The sequence below is a fragment of the Trachemys scripta genome, chromosome 11, assembly GCF_013100865.1.
Source record: "Trachemys scripta elegans isolate TJP31775 chromosome 11, CAS_Tse_1.0, whole genome shotgun sequence".
NCBI lineage: Eukaryota > Metazoa > Chordata > Testudines > Emydidae > Trachemys > Trachemys scripta.
This window is the reverse complement of record NC_048308.1, coordinates 42,633,175-42,655,286: the sequence shown is the minus strand read 5'-3', so window position 1 is coordinate 42,655,286 and position 22,112 is coordinate 42,633,175. Positions and strand designations below refer to the sequence as shown.

General features: G+C 39.3%; 1 protein-coding gene across 9 annotated transcripts in view; it reads left to right on the top strand.

Annotated features, from left to right (window-relative positions):
• The window catches only part of CCDC141 (coiled-coil domain containing 141), a 152,842-nt gene that overhangs the window by 107,941 nt on the left and 22,789 nt on the right, over positions 1–22,112 (top strand). For 7 of the 9 annotated variants that reach the window (XM_034785769.1, XM_034785767.1, XM_034785768.1 and 4 more), the window contains 6 exons: positions 2,866–3,006; positions 3,697–3,891; positions 7,691–7,874; positions 10,224–10,336; positions 15,353–15,478; positions 20,166–21,052. In XM_034785769.1, the coding sequence (XP_034641660.1) occupies positions 2,866–3,006; positions 3,697–3,891; positions 7,691–7,874; positions 10,224–10,336; positions 15,353–15,478; positions 20,166–21,052 (1,646 nt within the window). Of the gene's footprint in view, positions 1–2,865; positions 3,007–3,696; positions 3,892–7,690; positions 7,875–10,223; positions 10,337–15,352; positions 15,479–20,165; positions 21,053–22,112 lie in introns of those variants that run through there. The other 2 variants (XM_034785770.1, XM_034785776.1) reach the window with 2 other exon arrangements.

Genomic DNA, 22,112 nt, shown 5'->3' with positions numbered 1-22,112 from the left:
GAAGATTTTGTATTTTGAAGACAAAATGTCAATCCATACACCTGCCTTTATTAACATGGTGCTTTATCATAGATTTATTATTCTTTGTAATTAGGAGGGATGAACAGCTTAACTAATTGGAGATCACACTTGATGATAGAATTCCCTTCTTTTCTCTCAGACTGAGTCAATGCCATCTGTCTGTGCATTGCTTATATCATGTGCTAGCTGAGAATTTTATCCTCCTAGATTAAATGCAAATGAAAAATATGTCCCTTGGTGGTTTAACATTAGTAAGTAATAATAATAATGTATGAGTAGCCACTGTGCTTACAGTAACTACAAAACAGGCATTCATTACTCTTTGGATTCTGAATATATGTCTGACTGACTCTTAAATACACAAAAACTCAAATATGTTAAATACCAAATTGGGGGCCTGATCCTGAGCCCACTGATACTACACAAGCGAATAAAGTTACTCTCTAGTATAAGTGTTTGTAGGAACAGATCAGGCCCTAGATCATTAAGACTGGTAAATGAATTTTATACATCTATTTTGTATCGCTTGGTCTAGATAAAAATCACTTTAGAACAGTTTATTTCATACAGCCATAATGTACAAGATCTTATAAAAGCAAAAGTCTTTAATCTGTGAGGGTACATGAAGTTTCGGGTGGGAGGATCCCCGATTTTAAAAAAAGCATTTAAATTCTTTTATTTGTATTAATTATACATTGTTAGAATTTTTTATTTCAAAATTAAATTTTAGTTCTAATGATGTCTTTTATAAAGTACCAAAAATATATTTTAAGCAGCTTCTTATAATTATAATAGCACATCATAAACAGAAATGGTTCACTCATGTCTCTTGTGGTCTATCCCTTAAAAACTTTTTTTTAAGTTATTTGTTTAGTAAATATGCAAAAAAGACATGTTAGCAGTTATAAATAAATTGGAGAACTATATAAGATTCAAGGAAAAATAACTCTGAACCAATAAAAAATATTAGTGGAATTCAACAAAACATTCAATGTGCTAATCTCACTGAATATATAGGGAAAGTTGTTATATAGGGAAACAAACAGGATTGTACAAAACCCCAAATATGTTTTATAACAGAGCATTTTAAAATGAACCCAAAGCAACACTGATAACAAAGTAAAAATAAATATATAAATAAAACCATAACAGGCCTATACAATTATATGCCATGGTAATGAGCACTGTTTACAATTTAAATTGATATTATAATATACTATGCATGTTTTTTGTGCATATTTGAATCATATTAACAAAAAATAATTATTTCTGGTTGAACCAAAATTGAATATTTTTTGTTTTTCCTGACTTAAACAAAAATGTTTTGCTTAGAACAAAGTCTTTTGTTTGGGTTTAGATGATTTTTTTTTCATTTTGTTTTGTTTTTCAGGCATGTTTTATCCTTTAAAAAATAAACAAATCTAGCTAAGTTTCAAAATGAAACATTGCTTTAAAACAAAGTCAAAATGTGTCATTTAGAAAATGTTGAAATGAACCATTTCAGCTATTTCAATTCCCCCACCCTCATTTTGTATTTGGCTAAAACTATTTGCTGAATTCTCAGATTGTTTTGGTCGCCCTGAAACTGCATTTTTTTGGCAAATAAACTATGGGTCTGAAAATTTCACCAAAGCTCCAGTGCTGACACAACATTAAGCCTCAATCCTGCAAAGAGTTATGAACATCTTTACACATTGTTAGTCCCATTGAAGACAATCAGACTACTCACTGTGTATAAAATTAAGCATGTGTGTAGCTCTTCGCAGGATCAGGGCCTTAAATGTTACCTTCCTTATTATACAGCTAATACACTGCCTACAACTGCAGTATTATTCTGATTATGTAACACAAATACTTGTTGATGCTTGTTTTTTCTGGAATGAACTTTATACAAAAAATTATTCTTATTAGGGAACCTGCTATCTGGAGAAAATCTCCCAAAGTATCCCCAAACAAATGGATTAAGTGGTTGTTCCACATTTATTAAAGTACCTTTCCTATTAACTAATTTTTGTCTCTCTCATGAGTGGTTGCTAAAGACTAGTTCATAGTATAATGATCATGTCATATCTTTAAAAAACTAAGGTGATACAAACTAAATCAAATTTTGTAGGGGAAAGTCACAATGGATGAAATTCATCCAAGCCTCGGTGGACTATTTATCCAGGAACTAAGAAGAATTGTACAGTGTGAAACTCATGTCCCTCAACACATGGGCAGGTCATGGGATTTACAGCACCTCCATGGCCACTACTTCAGCCTATGAATTGGAATATCAGACAAAATTCCTCTGCATACCTCATGTGGGTGAAATTCTGGCCCCATTGAAGTCAATGGAAGTTTTGGGGCCAGGATTTAACCCTAAGCAAGTATCCACTGGCTCCTACCCTGACCAAACCATCCATTTCTGTGCTAGCTGACTCGTAGACCCCCTTCAACATGCAGGAGGTGCAAAGCTTCCCTTATGCAATTGTTCTCTTCATGCCTTTCATGCTCACAGGGCTTAAGTGGTACGTAGGGCTTTATGCTGGCCTTAGGCAGTTAAGCAAATTTTTCTCATCAGAAGAATGTTTATATTACAGGTATATTTTCAAGGATTTATATGTAATATTGTTAAATGTTCATTCAGCAAGATTTTTCCACTACTGAAAAGAAACATTGACTTATAGTTTTACCTGCTGAGGAACGGAGGGCACAAAGATTCCTTTATGATCTATAGTGTTTTTAATCCCCAGGAGAAGCTCTGAATGTTCTTGTTATAGTTAATTTGTCTTAGCAGCCATTTAACAATCTTAAAATGTGCTCTGGTGTTTCTTATTGAAAAATATGCTAATTTTCTTACAGCTCAGAGAGTCATTTAAAGATCTGAAAAAGAAATTCAACAACCTGAAATTTAACTATACCAAGAAAACAGAAAAAGCTCGAAATCTGAAAGTTCTTAAGATACAAATTCAGCAGGTTGAAATGTATGCTGAAAAAATGCAGGTAATAACATTAGAAGTTATGGGCTCGATGTAGGTGTTACTGGGTGAAATGGTTTGGCTTCTGTTAAGCAGGAGGTCAGACTACGTGATTTTGGCCTTCCAATCTATGAATAACAACATACAATGTGTACATCAGTTCCTGACATCATTTATACTGGTGTAAATAGAGAGCTACTCCTGTTTCTTCAAATCAGCAGAATCACTCCAGATTTGCACTGATGTTACTGACATCAGATTCTTGACCTGTATGTTGAAATTAATACTGTAGAAGTTAACAAAATAAGCTTTTAAAAATTAACTTGTTTTTAGTCAAAATGAGAAGCTAAAATTCTTCCTTTGCCCTTTTTCTAGATACCATCTAGATCTTTCTATTCAAGGGTGAATAATAAGAGCCTATCTTTTATGGCTAGGAAGATCTATTTCTTTGAAGTTAAAAAGTTGGAAATGTTTAACTCAATTTACCTTTGGAGAGATGTGTGTTTTTTCCATTGACTGCAATAGCAGTTGTCCATGCCCATCTTAGGGTAGAGTCTTCTGTCTTTGCTTTTGAAAATGTATAGTGTTCTTAACTGTAGTTTTTAGACAACGGGCTATGAAGGGAGGCTTGCAAATTTTCCCTACTGTTCAATTTCTAAAAACATCCATGACCTTTCTGGCATAATTGTTAACAAGAGTGCACCTTTCAAAATAGATTCTGAGAAAGAAGATGGATAATTTAGAGAAGAAAGTTACTGGCTGTGTAATAAATCATCCTGATGGTAAAGCTGGTGTTCTCTTGGAGTCAGTCAACGAGTTACAGAAACAGCTGAGCGAATTTGGCAGAGTTGTGGAGGATTACAAGCAAAATTTGGATCGGATTGAGCATCTGCAGCAGATGATGGAAGAGGTATTAATAAAACCTGAAATCCACTCTGTAGCTCTGATAAAGGGCCAGTATGGGGCCTGCAAGGGGAGATAAAAGTGTACTCCTCTATAGTTAGACTTTGTGCTATTAATCCTCTTGGACCCATAAGTCCCTGTACTGCCTTTGTGAAGACACCTTGGAGTTTTGGGGGGGATATGTTTAACTCCCCCACCTTCACCTCTGGGGCTGCAACACAGCCCTTCTGTAGCTGCTGTTCCAACTAATAAACTGGATTTGCAGCTTCAGTTCCATACATCCTACCCTGGGCTCCTTGACCACTGGATCTGCATAAATTAGGGTGATTTCTTTGTGATACTACTTAACACCATCTCAAGGTAATTGGAGATGTAGCACTGTTCTGATTGGTTCTCCCCAGCTCGGAGGGACAGATCTCTCTATATCCTAATCAGAGAGACAATGGAGAGGTTACTCAAGGTAGTGATATTGCTCATATGCAATTGTCCCTTTTGTAATACGTTGATGCCACAGAATCAGGATGGAATTAAAGCATAGGCACAGAGGCCGCTCTAGCTATAGGCAAGGTAGGCAGTTGCAAGGACAGCAGATTTCTGGGCAGCTGTGATCCCATGTGCCAAGTCGTAATGCCATGTGCTCAAATTTCACCCCACCACCCATCCATCATGACAGAGGGGCAGTCAGGCCAAATTTGAGTGGTGGCGGGGGACGATACACTGAAGTGTTGTGTAGGGCGGCAGAGTGCTTTGAGTGGCCTCTGCATGGGCACTATAAGTCCATTCCTAGAACCAGCTCCTGGAGTCACAAAATCAGAACTCAATCTTCATTTAAAAAAAAAACCTGCTTGTAGGCATTATGGGTGCAAAGAAAAGCTTGAAATTGTGACCTGTTTGTAACTGATGCCTGTCTAAGTTTGCAGAGAGCCTGAAACATTAGTTCCAAAGCTCTGAACTGCTTCATTTGTCTTAACTCTGAAACTTGCTGGCAATCCAAGAAGAGAAGAGGCCGTGATTCCTGTACAGGGCCACAGCACAGGTGTGGGACCATTGGGGAGTCCCTGTGGGTTGTGCTTTGGGCCCTGGATTGATTTAGTTTGGCCATTAATGTATTGGTTGGTTGTTTTCATGTGTATAGCCTTTAAGCAGCAACTGCAACCTAAGAAAAATATTTTAGTTAGAGCAAAACAGACTTCACTGGTGATACGTTTAGCATCTAAAAAGAGCTGCACCACAGCTGAAAATCAGAATTTTCCCAAGATCTAACTCCTAAACATTCAGATAAACAGAATTAGTAAGACCATCTCCAGTAGCACCATCCAGTGACTTCCAGTAGTATTACATCTGTCACTTAATAAATTGACTTGTCTTATTCTGATGGAAAATAGTAAATTGTCAAAGCGTCCTACATATCTTAGTTTTGTTAATGCTATTTGTCCACTCCCTCCTTCATGTCAGAACAAAGTTTCCATCAATAAGTGATAATCACAGTGACTCGGACTATTTTGGAACATACATTTGATTGTTTTCCACAATGTATTCCAGTCAGGGACGGCTCCAGGCACCAGCCCACCAAGCTTGTGCTTGGGGCGGCACCTGGAGGGGAGCGGCGCGGTGCTCCGGCCGCCGAGGAGAGCAGAGCTGCAGCAGACTCGCCGCCCTCCCCCAGCACTCTGGCCGCCAGGGAGAGCGGGGCCGCGACTGGGCTCACTGCCCTTCCCGCGGCACTCCGGCCGCCAGGGAGAGCGGAGCTGCAGCAGGCTCACCGCCCTCCCCCGGCGCTCTGGCCGCTGGGGAGAGCGGAGCCACGGCCAGCTCGCCGCCCTCCCCCCGGCGCTCTGTCCGCCGGGGAGAGTGGAGCTGTGCTGGGCTCTCCGCCCTCCCCCCAGCGCTCTGGCCGCCGGGGAAAGCGGAGCCCCGGCCGGGCTCTCCGCCCTCCTCCCGGGGCTCCAGCTGGTTGGGGAGAGCGGCCCGCGGCCAGGCTCGGTGCCCTCCCCTGCCGCACTGGGGGGGGGGAGGCGGCGGGAGGCTTTTTTGCCTGGGGCGGCAAAAAAGCCAGAGCCGGCCCTGATTCCGGTGCACAACAAAAAGCGACGCATGTTCTCCAAATCAACACATTACTTTTGCCTGCTGGTCACTGTGAACTGTCTGTGTAGTTTGTAAAGCTGCAAAATGAAATCCTGTTTAAAAATTCAAATCTGTAGCGGTTAAAACAGAATACTTTAAATTGCTAAATCAGCTAAATATATGATTTCCTCCTCTCCACTCGCCCCTGGAAACCTCAAATCCACAACAGCATTTCATTTACTACCCTTTTGGAGAATTCTAAAATTGCACTCTAATATAGCTAAAATAGGCTCCGTAATGTAGCGCTGAACGTTTTTTAAAGACCAAATTCTAGCAGCATTTTACTCTTCTGTGAATCAAGCACATTCCTATCATCATGGTCATTTATTTTTAGCAATAAAGCTGTTTCAGTTCTTCATTCTAATCTAAATGCATGACTGATAACTTTCCTTCATGACAGATCAAAATGTTAATCCTTGGACAAAACAATTTCCCCACTGTCAATAAACATTCCCAAAATCCAGTTCATTCCTGAGGAGGTGAACAATTTGGCAGCAATTGTGCAATTATATTTGTTTAGTCCCCCACCCCTTGGAAAGAGCTGGGATTTCCCAATGCTAAACTTTAAAGAATTATTTTATTCTGAAAAAGTGTTTTGTAACTATTCTGTTTTACTGAACTGTAAAAATAGCACCATCTCACTCAATAGATTTTTGACTCATGTATGCAAAGTCATCAGTTCTGATCTTAATGACCAAAAAAATTAGTGAATTTTATGCCTGCTAGCCTTGGGGCAGGTCTTCACTACGGGCGGGGGGGTCGATTTAAGATGCGCAAATTCAGCTACGCGAATAGTGTAGCTGAATTCGACCTATCGAAGCCGACTTACCCCGCTGTGAGGACGGCGGCAAAATTGACCTCCGCGGCTCCCCGTCGACGGCGCTTACTCCCACCTCCGCTGGTGGAGTAAGAGCATCAATTCGGGGATCGATTGTCGCGTCCCGACGAGCCGCAATAATTCGATCCCCGAGAGATCGATTTCTACCCGCCGATTCAGGTGGGTAGAGTAGACCGAGCCTTGCAGAGCTAACATAGCTAAGACTGAGTGAGCACCAGATTCTGTTCCACTTTGTGCATTATCACTCTAAATTGTTCACTGAGGATGTGCTCTAAAGCCCACTGAGCTCAATAGAAAGATTTCTGTGGGCATTAGATCAAGTTGTAATTTCCAGTGAGTTAAATCTGTGCAACCTCATAGAAGACATTGGGTTTCACAGATGTAACTGAAGTCATAGTTTGAAGTCCATCGAGTTATAACAGGTGTAACTGAGGGTTTGATTTGTCCTGCAGAATTTCTACTGATGCATAAGAGTACAGACTTGGTTCCCAGCCCAAACTGAGGTTCGAAAGGTAGTAACTAAAAAGGGATATCATTTTGCTTGTAAAGAGAATGCATTTGTATGGAGCCCAAAGCAACTTAACAGCAAATTCATCAACTCTTGATTATAGGAATAATATTGCAAATGAGTTATCATTCATCAGGTTATGCTGTCACCACAGATTTTCTGAACATTATTTGTGTCACTTCTCATCTTTACTGCTGTTATTCAAAGAGACACAAGAATATAGGACAAACCTACTGCACTAAAAGCTCTTATTGTCAATATTTGTTTCATTTTTATAAAGTTTTGTTGTATCCATTTCTTAAATGCCATGTTTTTTCTCTCTCCAATACATGCCAGTGTCAGTTTTGGTATGAAGAAGCAAGTGCTACAGTTGTTAGAGTTGGGAAGTATTCTGCAGAGTGTAAAACGAGGGAAGCAGTGGCAATTCTCTACAAGCAGTTCAATAAGTTTATCAAGCCTATGGTGCCTCAACAAGAGGAAAGAATTCAGCAGATTACTGACCTCGCTAAACACTTATATGGTAATGACTCCCTTAAGCTGCCTAGTGATGTGCTGTTGACCAAATGCAAATTGAACAGTTTGGGACAGGAGAAAGCAAGGGATTGTTTAATTCCTACATTTATTTTATTTATTTATTTTTAAATCCCATGAAGTTAAAATAAATGCTGTTTTAAGGTATTGACTGGGCAGTTGTTTCTAGAAGTATCCAATTATCAAGAAGCCACCAATGCTGCTGCTCTGGAAGGAACGAATTATAAATACCCTCTCTCTCAGGTGCGCATGGGCCAGTGGCCCACATGAGCCCCTGCCGTTCAGCCATTTGCTCAAGCAATTGCCCTTCTTTTCCTTCCCCACTTAACCCAAAGGAGAGGGGGAGCCTTAAAGTAGCCATAACTCTTCACACTGGCTAGAGAAAGCCTCCCACCTTTAAGGTTGTGGGGAGCACAATGTTCTGAGACTGAGATATATGAGATGTTGCAGAACTAAGGGTTAAAAAAACATAAATCAGAATTTAAGTTCTGGAAAGTTCATTGGCCATTTGCTTTTCCAGCTGCCCTCTGAGTTACCCTGAAGTCTAAATTAAATGTCCTTGAAGTTTTTATGAGATTAGAATTAAGACTTTATGGTTAACTGTGTTTTGTAACTGGAAAATCTGTGAAGTTGAAGTATTTTATAGCTATAGATCTTGGAGCTGAATGAATATTTTACATTAATGCTCTTTATAACTAGGGGTATTTGATTATTGCATTATGTATGTCATGTACATAGCTGTATGCAGTGTTGGTATAGTCATGTCCATCCCAGGATATTAGAGAGATAAGCTTAACTTCCACCAACAGAAGTTGGTCCAGTAAACGATATTACCTCAACCACCTTATCTCTCTGATGTAGTAGCTGGCCGATTGCTCTGTAGATGTTATAGTGACAGAAGGGAAGCTTGTGTTTTAAGCACAGGCGTGGAAGTCAGAAGATCTGGATTCTCTTCTTGTATCTCCCAGTGACTTTCTAGTTACTTGATCTATCAGGCTCCAACTGGAGGGAACTGTAGATGCCCCTCAGAAAATCTGGCTAGTACAGAAAGCAGCTGCCCTCTACTTAATATTGTCAGCTAGATAGAACATACCACACCCGTGCTCAATTATTTGCATAATTGATAAAACTTGATTAAGTGCCCATGAAAAGTCCATGAAAGTTCAAGAAATTCATAACCATTTTTGGTAGTCACAGAACTGAGGGCCACATTTTTCAGAGTACAAATTGGGTATACATACCAGTTTATGCAAATAAAACCTGTCTTTGCATGGCTACATGTAGAAGTGCAAGTTGTGCATGTGCAAATGGCTGCACACACAAGAACTGAGTGCACACAATCAGGAGGTCCTTTAAAATTAGGTCCTGAGTTCCTTATAAATTCAATGCTATTAACTTACAACCCAATTTGTCAGAAAATATCTCTACTGTAGTAGCTCCTAGAAGGCTGGGGAACCTAACTGCACAATTGGCCAACATATCCAGAAGAAAAGGACAGCCCAGGGTACAGGCCCCGAACCCAACAAAATAAACACTGGGGCAGGAGAAAACGGTCTGATGATGTCATTCATTTCTCCAGTCCTTGCTTAGTTAAGCCACCTAATCATCCGCCATATAGCCTGTGGGTTAGTGTTAAAGCCCTATGACTAGAGGAGCTCATGCGTGTCACCCGCTGGTGGGAAAAGAGACATCCCCAGTCCTGGGCTGCTTAGTGAAAACTGATAAGACAAATGTCGAGATTACAATTTTAATATGTACTTAGGTACCCCCAAATTTACAATTTTTTCAATGTTGAAAATTATGTATGGAGGGGGCCAGCAGCCACTGTCTATCTGCCATGCTCACCATTTTAAGCCTAACTACTGTAGAATAGGGTGTGGGGAACAGACTGTTTTTGACACCAATCAACCAGAAATGCTGCTGGGGGTTCCTTCACATTCTGTACACCCTTATATTGGGAAAGGCCTCCTCATCCCCTTCACTGTTTTTTTTCCCCCTTGACAGGGAGGTCAGCATAATTTTTGGACTGAAAACCCCCTTTTAAGTCTTCCCTGGCTGAATAAAAGAGCTGTTAGCCCTAGAGAGACTTGTACGGTTCACTTTCCCTTTAAAATCATTTGTCAGCTGGTCAGTGACATTGTTTAGTCAGGGAGGAACTGACCCTAAAGATTCGGATAGATTGTGAAGGCCCGTAACCATAATGCTTTAAGTTGGGAGGGATTTCACCCTATACTGTAAAACTAATGGAACAAAACAGAGCCTACAGAAAAGTGCAATTATTTGTCTGATATAATATTGTATTGGTTTCATTGTTGTGTTGTTTGTTTTCTGACTGTAGGTTTTGAAGAAGGAAGGAAATATATTGAGAGAACAATAAAAAGACACAAAGAAGTTCTTGATTCTATTGATGAATTGTGTATCTCTTTAAGAGAACTTGAAGAGCAGATTGTGGTAATTTCATTTTATTTGGAGAATATATCACGACACTTTTAAAATAGCTTATATAATGCCAGTATTTTGATAAGTATTTTGTATTAAGAAACTATAGAGAGACAATTTGAGGGAGTCAGTGTACTTCTTAATGACACCGATTTTTAAAGCACAACGAGCTCTGTCTTACCAGTTATTCTTCCATTACAGCACAGACATAATGCTGTGTCTAATAACTACAGTTCCTCCTGGCCTTTAAACTCTCCTTGTACTCCCTTCTCACTGCAATTAGTGCCCTCAAGCAACCTTTTGAGGAGGAAATTCACAGTTCAAGTACTTCTTCTCCTGTTTCCACTTCCTTTGATGTCACAAGACTTAGGTGCCTTACTTCTGGGAATGTCAAACAGCCAGTCTTGACTTCTCTCCACCCCACTCCCACCAAAAATTGCTGTCAAAATGTGTTAAAAGGAGTAATTTCAGTTTAGAAAACAGAATCATAAAATAAATGCTAAAGCAAAATAATAGTATTTCTAGCCTAACACTCTGATAAATATACTTATTTATGCATAACCATTTAGTTACAATATACTGATTAAGTAGGAATTATGGAATTGCAGTAGCCACTCCATAGTTAAGAATGAAGCTCGATTCCTATTATAAGCTCAATTTCTCCCCCAAAGAAACTATAACCTCAAAAATTGCACATGCTAAATCATTTCTCATGATAAAAATTTTCTTGGAAGGTTGGAGAAGTTTGAAGTTAAGACGCATAAAACATTTCCCTGTTGTTGACTTTTTGAGCAATTTCTTAACTTTTTTAATCTCATGCCTTTGTTTCCAGATTTGTTTTGCTTTGTTGGCCTTGCTGAAGAGTCTTTTTAATTCCCCAACTGATCCTGGTCCCCTGAATTACAAAAAATACTTACATAAATGTGTTTATGATGGGCTGGTCGTCACTACGTAAAGATTGACATTGCTGCAATCAATGCAGCAGAGGTCGATTTAGCTGGTCTAGTGAAGACCTGCTAAATCGACGGCAGAGTGCTCTCCGGTCGACCATAGTACTCCAGCTCTCCAAGAAGATTAAGGTAAATCGACAGGAGAGCGTCTCCCATTGATGCAGCACAGTGAAGACACCGCAGTAAGTCAACCTAAGCTACGTCGAGTAAATTAGGTTGACTTACCCCAGTAGTGAAGACAAGCGCACTTAGGTAGGCAGAGAGGGGATTAACTAGAAATTTGTTAGAGCAGATGTGTAAAGAAGAGGCATACAAAGTATGAGCAGAGGCCCTGAGGGAAAGAAACAGCATTTTCCTTCCCCAGACCCAGACCACAAATTAAGAGCAAATGAGAAACTGATATTTTGTCTTTTTTTAATCAGGCTGAAAGAGAGCCCCAGCTCTGATTCCATATAAATGTAGCTAGGTGGTAAAATGCTCTGTTCTGTTCAAATTTGCATGTATCCTAAATTTTGTTTCATGTTTCCTTGTCTTCTCATCCTATCCTGCTACTGGTGGCTACAACTTAGGCCTTACTTATGCAGAGCTATTTGCATATGTAAACAAAGGAATGATTAAAGATACGTTACAATTTTCATAATTATTAATTGGTCTGCTATAGACTTCAGTCATGGCTGTAGAAGTGGGGAAACATGGAGGAGCAAGAGTCAAGAAGAGGGGGTCAGGGGAACAGGAAGTATAGGGGCTGGGTGAGCTCTGCCAAGGCATGGAGTTGGGAGCTGTGGAGGAGGCAGATGGAGGAGGTGGGCAAGAAACTGTCAGGGCATAGAGGATGAAGGAAGAAAATGAGGGTAATGGAAAGAGGTGCCAGGAATTAGAGGCATGGCGTGACTGGGGACATAGAAAGGCAGAAGCTTTTATCCATGTAAACGCTAAGCTATTGATCTAGGACTTTAAGTTCTTAAAGATTTAAGAGCCTAATTCTCATTCACACGAACACCTTTTTGCACTGCCAAAGCAGTATAAAGGAATGTAAATGAGAATTAGATCTGTCAATGTAGATAAGTCTTCCCCTCCTATAGCCTTCTGCGATGGCCTTGCTAAAGTCTTCAGGACAAGAACCCACTTTAATGGGCCTCATAGGATCTGTCAGAGCAGTTCTCCATTCCTGAAGATTGTATGTGTCAATTCAATTTAAATTGGATCCTTTGAATGGGAAATGGGATTTTAAAATCCTAGCCATTTTTTTTTTATTTATTGCATCTATTTTTGCAAATTTTAGGGGACAATATTGAGGTGGTGGGGGTGACCCTGAATGGTGAAAGGATTATGTGGCACTGGGAAACCATCTGGATCCTGTAACTATTCCTTTCCAGATGTTCTGACAGTTGTGGTTTTGAAAGGTATAGAATGATTGCAAAGGAAAGTGTAATATTGCTTCTTAGTGTTAGCTTGACCCAAGTGACGTGCAGCTTCAAGCATAGCTCTTTTTAACAAAAAGAACAGGAGTACTTGTGGCACCTTAGAGACTAACAAATTTATTAGAGCATAAGCAATAGCCCACGAAAGCTTATGCTCTAATAAATTTGTTAGTCTCTAAAGTGCCACAAGTACTCCTGTTCTTTTTGCGGATACAGACTAACACGGCTGCTACTCTGAAACCTCTTTTTAACAGTTTTTTGGCAAATACATTTTATATCTCAGTAATTCACTTACCTCCCATGCTGACAGTTTGTTCCCTTGGCATGTTTATCTTTGGCTTTTGTTTGGGTTTTTTCCCAGAGCAAGGGCAGTGGGCCAGATAGCTGCCTGTCCCCTCTACTCCTCCTATAACTCAATATTCCCTCTGAGGCTTTGTGTTCAGATGTCTAAACCTTTTAATTACGATGTTTGGACATTGCTGTGATTGTGTATTATTGGTGAGTTAATAATTTTCCAAGTTAAAGCATATTTGCTTCAGTTCGTTATCCCTTGTCTCTTGACAAGGAAGTCTTTTAGTTTTCCTCCTAATTTGCCTGTGGGCGTTTCAAAGGGAGTTGGGCTATTTCAAATAACTATTTTGATCATGGATAAGGAGAAGTGAAATACACAAGTAACTTGCCTTCTCTGTATATATTTCAAAAGACAGTTAATTCCTCCTAGGTATCCCTCCTTTGTATCTGGATATCTTTCAAAACGTGCCTTGGGGATGTTTGAGCAAACATCCATTTTAGAATGAAACTCATTAGATGATAATAGTGTCTTCACCACATGAAATTTCTTTGTTTCTTTGACTGCTTTGTAAACTTAGCCTCTTTGCTTTTAAACACAATCTTAACTTTTTTATGCATTTATAAATTATTTATATTTTCTCTTTTCTCGCACTATTATGGAGGACATGGATTGAGGGTTGGAGTGATTATTTGATGGGCAGTCCTTTTGTTTTTTATGTGTTTTCATGTAAAAATTAGGCACCCAGTGCATAGAACGAGAGCCTATTACCTGTAGACACTTTGTTTTCTAAAAACGAATATATTAATGAAATAATAACAAATGCAAATCAAGTCAGATGCTCAGCTCTGGACCATCAAACACTCTTAACTGATCATTGTAACCTTTTATTTCAATTACACTCTTAGAATGTTCAGAGAAATAAGTTCTAACCAGTCAAAAGGAATATATCAGAGGTGAAATTTGCTTGAAAGAGAGAGCGAGAGAGAGGATTATTCCTCAACCTGTACTCTTCACCAAATGAAAGATATTCCTTTCCTGAGATGTATTGTGTTCTCAAAGATTAAACTAATGCTCATATAGTCCATTCACAATATGTCTGACTGGCTTTCACCTGCATCTTTTAATGAATAAGTCATTCAGTAAAGTGTCTGAATATATACAGTGTTCTCAGCCAACAGGATTGATTCCTTTTTTATCTTTTTTAAAAAAGCAATAAAACCACACGCACACACAACAAGGTCACCTTACACTGTCATACGTAATCTGACATGGCTGTCAAATATCAAAAGGAAAATTACTTTGGGTTTCTTTCAAGGGAAATATAAAAGTTTGTTTCCAGAAAAATAAACTGGCTTCTAGGAAGAGCACTGCAGTGCACTCTAGAGCAATTTTCTACATGTAATGGTATTCTCACAGTTGAATGGAAAAATGGTGAGACAGCATTTTTGCTAGAGAGACTTATTCAGGACTGTAATTTTACTCCACTCAGCTGAAGTTATAAGTATAAAACTATAACTATAGAATTTCTGGCTTTCCTTGGTTTGCAGCACATTGGTGTCCTTTGAAGCTAAAGTCTAGATTTCTGTTTTACCGGTTCTCAAGGAATTTATGCTGCCTTAATAAAATACAGTATGGTAGGTTGAATTTATGCTATTCACATGCCTACTTATAAGAGGTTGTGCAGTCTTCCGAGAGGTATTCAGATGACAAAATATTCTAGAAATGCATATCAGTCAGCCAAAAGAAAATGATACATCATTGATGTAAAATTTCTGGGTAATCTGGGCCCAGACAGTGGGGAGAGAGTTAGTTTCCCAAGCGAAACAGATCATCTATGTGGCTGTTGCTTTAGAGATAGAGAGAACTTTCCCCTCTCCATCCTCTAGACATTTAGAATCATATTGCACTTCTTGGAGATTCTCTAATGGCTCCTTCCCTTTCCAGAACAAGTTCCATAAAATCTATACCCATGTTTTAGTTATCTGCTCTTTCTAAAGGTTCCACTTCCATAATATTTTCTGTTCCCTTTGCTGCCCCTGTTTCTGGGAACAGTCTCCTTGAAGTTTCCCAGCTTCCTTGCCAAACAGGTCAGCTCTCCAGACAGTTCTATGTACTGTCTTCAGTTTCCCTACCCTAGAAAAGCTTCTGTCACCTTTGGTCCAGGCATATCCTAGATATTGTGTAAAATGGACAAATCAGGCTTTGCCTAATAGGTCTGCCATAACCAATTTACACTGTACTGGTAACAGATTGTAATATATATTTCAAATGTTTACTTTACCACCATGTACAGGATGTTAGTGTAACAAACAGTTAACTATTACTTTGTAGTGCTCAGTCCCTGCAGTTTCTCTTTATATAACAGGAAGATGTGTTAAAAGAAAAAACATCTGATACAGGTGGTTTTGCTGAGGAGTCAGCCACTATACCAAGAAAACAAGAAAGAAACAGGCAGGAGACATATAAGGAAGTTACCAAAGCAAAGCAAGAGGTTAGTAAATATTTCTGCACTGGAACTTCGTGTAAACTAAAATTTTTGGTGCATTGCTAAAAGGTCTGTAATCTATCACTTCAACTGACTGGAAGCCTCCCTCAACATGGGCATGGATCAGTGTAGTTCTTCCCCATCCCTTCACTTTCCATTTTCTCCTCTTCCTCCCCTTACCTCCTGTTCAACTTGCTAGTTCAGTGGCTTGAGCATTGGCCTGCTAAACCCACGGTTGTGAGTTCAATCCTTGAGAGGCCCACCTAGGGATCTGGGGTATATCTCCTTTCCTTTGTTCCTCTTCTCAACCACTGTGTAGTGGTGAGATTGTCACATCCTCCTCAGTGGAATTGTAATATCCAATTTTAGTCAGCTGATCCCTCTTCTCCATTTCTATTCCTTGCCACTCCCATCTCTGTCTGCTGCTGCTTCTTACTCCTCTCCCTATTTTCCATGGGACTGTATCCGCAGGATTCCACCTTTCCATGAGTAGAGTCTAACTCTGCCCTGTCCATTTACAATACAGTAAGGCTCATGGGAATAATATTAGGGGGGTTACTCTTATTATGATACTTAAGCTACTGTTTTAGTTCCCTACTCTTAATATTCCCCAATACCCTCACATTCTTATTTCTCCTAACAGACAATGTAATAAATTATTGCAGATATAAATATTTCACTCATAGCTCAGGTTGGATTTGACCCAGACAAAGTTGAAAGACTAGTGCTTTTATCTATCAAAATGTTTTGGTACTGGAGACCTAAATGATTTATGTTGCTTTAATTTTTTTTTTTTCCTTTTAGGTAGAGTCAGATACACTCACTGAAAGGCCAGAAATCAGAATTAAAATGGAAAACAACAATATGCTTCTCACCACCCATCTTAAAAAGATTTCTACGGTTCATTCTGACATTTAATTTTTAAAAATCAAAACTTAAGCAAATTCTCCCCTAGTCTCAAAGGAACTTTTGTCCTACAATTGAGTAATTAGCAAAGGATGCTGAAACTCTGACAGACTGATTTTTAGGATCAGTTTCTGCTCTGTTACATTGATGTAAGTCCAGAGTAATTCCAATAAGTCAGTAGAGTTACTCCAGATTTGTGTCAATGTAAATGATAGCAGAGCAGGTGTCTAATGAAAATGTGATGGAACACAATTACAGCTGTCACCAGTTCAGCATGGTGACATGTCATACATAATCTGTGGTGCAATTGCTACAGGCTCTATATCAAATAGGCAACAACACTAAATCAGCAGCAAATAATCTTCTTCATGCCCACCTGAAAACAGTTCAGTCACCTTTTTTATTGCCTGAGTTACATGCAGTAGAGATCAGAAATAAATAACCAAATAATGCTGTGCATGCTGATGATAATGCATAATGGAACCAAGTAAGGTTGACTCAAAGAATTACAATACATGATCATGCATGTATTTAAAGGAATGAAAATCTTAATGGGCTAAATTGTTTTTATTCAGTGGATATACAGAAATTGCATACGAAAACTCCCAAATTGTCAGTGCCTAAATATGGGACTTAGTGGGACAAGCAAAGCAAGAGAAATATTTAAATTACTGGGATTAATTTATTTACTATAAATAACAGATTGGAACCTCAAGATCCTGATTCATCTAAGTACATGTAAATAAAGCACCATAATAACTGTGAAATATTCCTCAGGGTGGGAGGTGGTAAATTCAAGTAAAATTTTTAAAAAAAGAAAGAAAGAAAACTAGGATAGCTGATGATGGATAATGTTTAAGATAATGTTTAAGATAATGTTTGACAATCTGACCATATGGATGAAGAATGCTACAAGCTAACTTGTGTGAAATCTTGGTGCTACACAGCTAACAATAAGCTGTTTGTTTAAAAACAAAAGGCTTCCTTTCTGCTGATGAACTGGAAGTAAGCTTAATTAACATACTGTGTGTTACTCCCATTCCAATACCAAGTCTAGCCTGGGCTCCCTTTTTTAATTGCAGAGTGAAATATGGACTCGATTGAAATCGGTGGGAGTTTTGCTGTAGACTTCAATAGAGCCAGGATTTCACCTAAAGTTTTGGGACTCAATTCCATTCAGTTGTTTCAGTATTAGTATTCTTGGTCCTTAGCGGTGGCATACAAACCTTTGTACTTCCTCAATCCTGGGTCCTGTTGCACACCAGGCCCAAATCCCCGCCATAAATTAGAGCAGACTCAAGGATGCTCAAATTTAGTCCCATTGCCAATCAACCTATCTACCAGCCATTACAGCCACTGAAGATTGCTGGGGTGCAGGAAAGCACAATATACACCTTCTTTTCTCATGCTACACAGCCTTTTAGCCTAGCTGCTGTATGCCACTGAAAGAGTCTCTTTGTTGGTGTGGCCTTCATGGTAGGCTATATGGCGTCACTTCATATAGATGAAGTGGAACAAATCAGCCTTATGGGGAAGGACCTGGGCCATTGATTTCATTCAGAGCATAGAGACTAGCTGTTTAGAAATTACTTAGCCCTATCATTTTAAAATATGCCTGCTCAGGCTTTAATATTATTCCAGAACGTTCTCACTCTGGTAATATTCTAATAAATAGACTTAGTCTAACTTTGTTATTGAAGTACTACATAGAGTCTGATCTTGGTCTCTGGAACTCCAGATACAGTTCGGGGCTCAATGAAGTGCAAGCCTGGGCAGGACTGAAGCTGAAGCAGGTATACGTGACAATATCGGAAGGTCAAATGAGTTCGATATGTCCGGTTAGCAATTAATCACAGTTCTAATAAACAATAGACAATATCACCAACCCTAACATCTTGGCTTGATGCAGTAGTCCTGACTAGATCTGAGTGAATAGCAGGGGAAATCCATTCACACACTTTTCAGCAAATTAAGAACTGAAATTTTTATTTGCCATGTTGACACCCATTTTCTATTCTCTTTTCAATATTTGTGAGGTCAGAGTTCATCAAATGGTGGATGTTTATAGCAAATGAATTCCAAGCCCACTTCATTTCATTACCAAATTAATCATTTCAGACAGAATAAAAGCAGTAGAACTCCTGCTTTTTCCAGTCAGTTCACCAAAAGAGACTGATGTGTCTGGGTAGTGAATCACCACAGCCTTCAACTGGCCGAAGTGCCAGGGTTGAACAACAAAGCTATATTGTTGGTGCCGTGTTAGGACTGATATCTGGCCCAGGGGCCTGGATATATTTTTGGCAGATCTCTTTTTCTTTTACTGCTGAATGTCTTGTTTACTGTGTGTGCTGAAGACCGGTAAAAGTAGTTACAAGCAGAGCAACACTTAACTAACAATGCAGAAGGAAAGATCCTGTTGAAATGGTCACTGGACACTTATCTTGGAGGCCACTAAGAAGATCCAGCTGCATCCTTGCCAGCTAGGACTGCGCATGTACACACACACTTAATGTGCCATTTGTTAGTGACAATATGTGTGGTGGACGGAGATAGTGACAGAAAATTGGAGACCTATACATTCAATTAATGCACTTGGCTGATTGATGAAATAATTTATACAGAGCTTAACAGGAGCACTGGACCACAAAAAGGGGATTGTGCTCTCAAAGTACCTTCCCGGAGCTTTGGTTCAAATGTAGTTTAATGGGATGGAGGGTATGTGATTGCACCTTTCACAATTACCATTGTACAAAACCCTGGCCAAAGTCCAGGCACAGAAGCAATTAAATAAACCAGACTAGGGGCTTGCCTACACTTAAAATGCTACAGTGGCACAGCTGCAGTGCTGTACTGCTTCATTGTAAACACCTACCTACACCAACAGGAGCTGTTCTCCCATTGGCATAGGTGATCCACCTCCCCGAGAGGCAGTAGCTAGGTCAATGGAAGAGTTCTTCTGTCAACCTAGTGCTGTCTACATAGGGACTAAGGTCGGCTTAACTATTTCACTCAAGGGTGTGGATTTTCTAATCCAACCTAATTTTCTAGTGTAGATCTGGCCTACATCTATGCTGGTTTGCAGCTGCAACTGTGCAATCATGTGCCATGTGCAACTACTTTATGTGAATATGATTAGAGAAAATTAATCTGTATTTGGTCCTGATCTTATAATATTAAAATAATAGTAATGTTTTTGCTCCCAGTAATGATGCAGGCAAGGTCTGAGTCAACTGACCAGAAAACAAAAAAGTTTAAAATGTTCTAAAAATTCCTTAAACCTGCTGGACTAGCTCCTAAACCCACAAACTGCAACCAGCCACTTTCTTCCCAAGAGAATTAAAGGCCACAGTAACTTTACTATTATAAAGAAGGAATGGTATAGTCAAACTCATGCAGGAAATAGATACTATACCATGTTACTATGGTGACCATTCACAAAGCAGTAGCAGATTAACAAACACCCATGTAAACACAGAGCACAGGGAATCTACTGGCTGACACCTGTTCACACGAAAACCTGTACGTTGATATTAGGTGTTATATCAATAAAAATATAAAGTGTTCAGATTGTATTTCCTTTCAGACTGTATACAAGCTGTTTGGAGCTCCTGTTACCTAACTGCAAAATTTCTGCTAGTGATTCTCTGCCACATAAATTTCTTCCTGCTTCCCAGAGTGGATTGAGTTTAAATAAGAAGTAATATTCCAAATATTATTTCTAACTTGTGCATGAAAATATGGATGTGCGCTACAGTAACTTGTTCTCTCGTTTTGTTCTATTTTTAAGGAAGAGACGAGACTGGCTGATATTTCAGTTGTCTGCCCAGCTGGTGAGGATTTCGTTTCACAGGATATGGCGCTGGCTCCTTCTGCCAAAGAGGATAGTTTACAGGCTGAGCTGCTGGCAGAAGAAACGCCCTCCAGCGAGGAATATAAATGTAGATCACCTGATGATAGCTCTTGGCCCTTGCTGTCCGAGATGCCTGAATCCGACCTCCTGCATTCTGAAGCTGAGCTGGGAGAGCAGCCCTGCTGTAGTTCTCCTAGTCTGCATGTCAGCTCCTGTAGTTTGCAAACGCAGATAAACTCTGGCAGTAAAGGAATGACTGATGAGTCTGATCTCTTAACACCTGTTGCTTATGCTGACACTTCAAATCATAGAAGGGAAACCACATCAGATGAGTTAGAGAGATTGTTCCCATCTACCATAGATCACTATCCAAAATTTGGAATGGAATCTCCTTTGACTTGTAGTTCACCAGACGTACCTGAAAACATCACTGCTTCCTGCACAATACATGCAAAGCCTGCATGTAGCATGATCAGTGAAGTGCGTGAGAGACATATACAACACAATGAAGCTCACCAAAGCATGACAGAAACACAAGAACAATTGCATGACATTAATAACTTTACTAAAACCCAGGATAGACTGCATGCTTTGCCTGATGCATTCTCAGGTCTCATGTTTCAATCAGACACCACCAGAAGCTGTCAGAGGCAGATGGTCACCCAACAAGAGATTAAAAGCGCATCAGAAAAGAACAGCATGGCCAGCCTATCTGGACAGGCGCCTAACTTCTCCAAACTGCTGTCCAATGTAACCGTCATGGAAGGTTCTCCGGTGACTTTGGAAGTAGAAGTAGCAGGATTTCCAGAGCCTTCACTGACATGGTGGGTAGCTTATAATGAGAAAACCTAAATATACCTATAGAAATACACATTGCACTACTTATAACTGTGTGTACTAATCTGAAAATTAGAGAGAATTGCTTGTTATCTATATCACTCCACACTTCTGCATGGTTCCATTTGCAAAGAAAACTTTTTTTTTTTTCAATTAACCCACTTGAAATAATATCACTGTTGTCAACTTTATGAATAATCAGAGCAGCAAACATTTATTTTCAAATGCAAACACATCAAACACTTTTTTCTGTTACATTATTTTTCAGTATAACATTCCACTTTTTAAAATGATTGTGAAAGAAAATTCCCCCTTCAGAGCCAACTTACTGTAGATTAATTCCTTATCAGTGTGCCTGCTACTTGCAAGCATCCCCTCTTCCCAAGAAGTGGAGAGAATGAACGCAAAGAAAATAAGTTTATACACGAGGAACTCCAGTTTTTCACTGAATATTCACTTTGTCTGCTCCACATTTCCCATTCACAGGTTTTAACAATCAAAAGTATGTTGTTTTTATTACATTTGTAGGAACTTTTATCAGTGAGAAATATAAATATCTCTTCAGAGTAAAAATCTTTTAATAAATCCTTTACTAATGATTGTAAGAGAGTGATGGAGGGTCCAGAAGATTTCACAATAAAGTCATCTTTAGAACTTTATGTGCTGGTTTATTTTAATAAAACCCAACTCTAATTTCCCATAGCCATATCATCCACTTATTTTCTCCAAATTCCCACAGAGAACCTCTGTTTTAATTTGCTAATAGGGGTCCATGCACCGGGAGCTATTTTAGTCCAAGTTTTTGCAATACCTAGTACTACAATGGAAAGCAGAGGCCGATAGAGAAACATCTCTCCATTTGCAGAGAGAGAGAGTGTTTACCACATACCATAAACTATCACATACGGAGTACAATTTATTTTTGGTAGTCTTTTAATAAGCTGAACTTTTCCCTGAAGAATTGCAAAACACATCAAATACTGAAACACTCAGTACATTCTGCCTATATCAGTAATACAGTCGTCAGTTTTTAATCCCTGTCTCCTA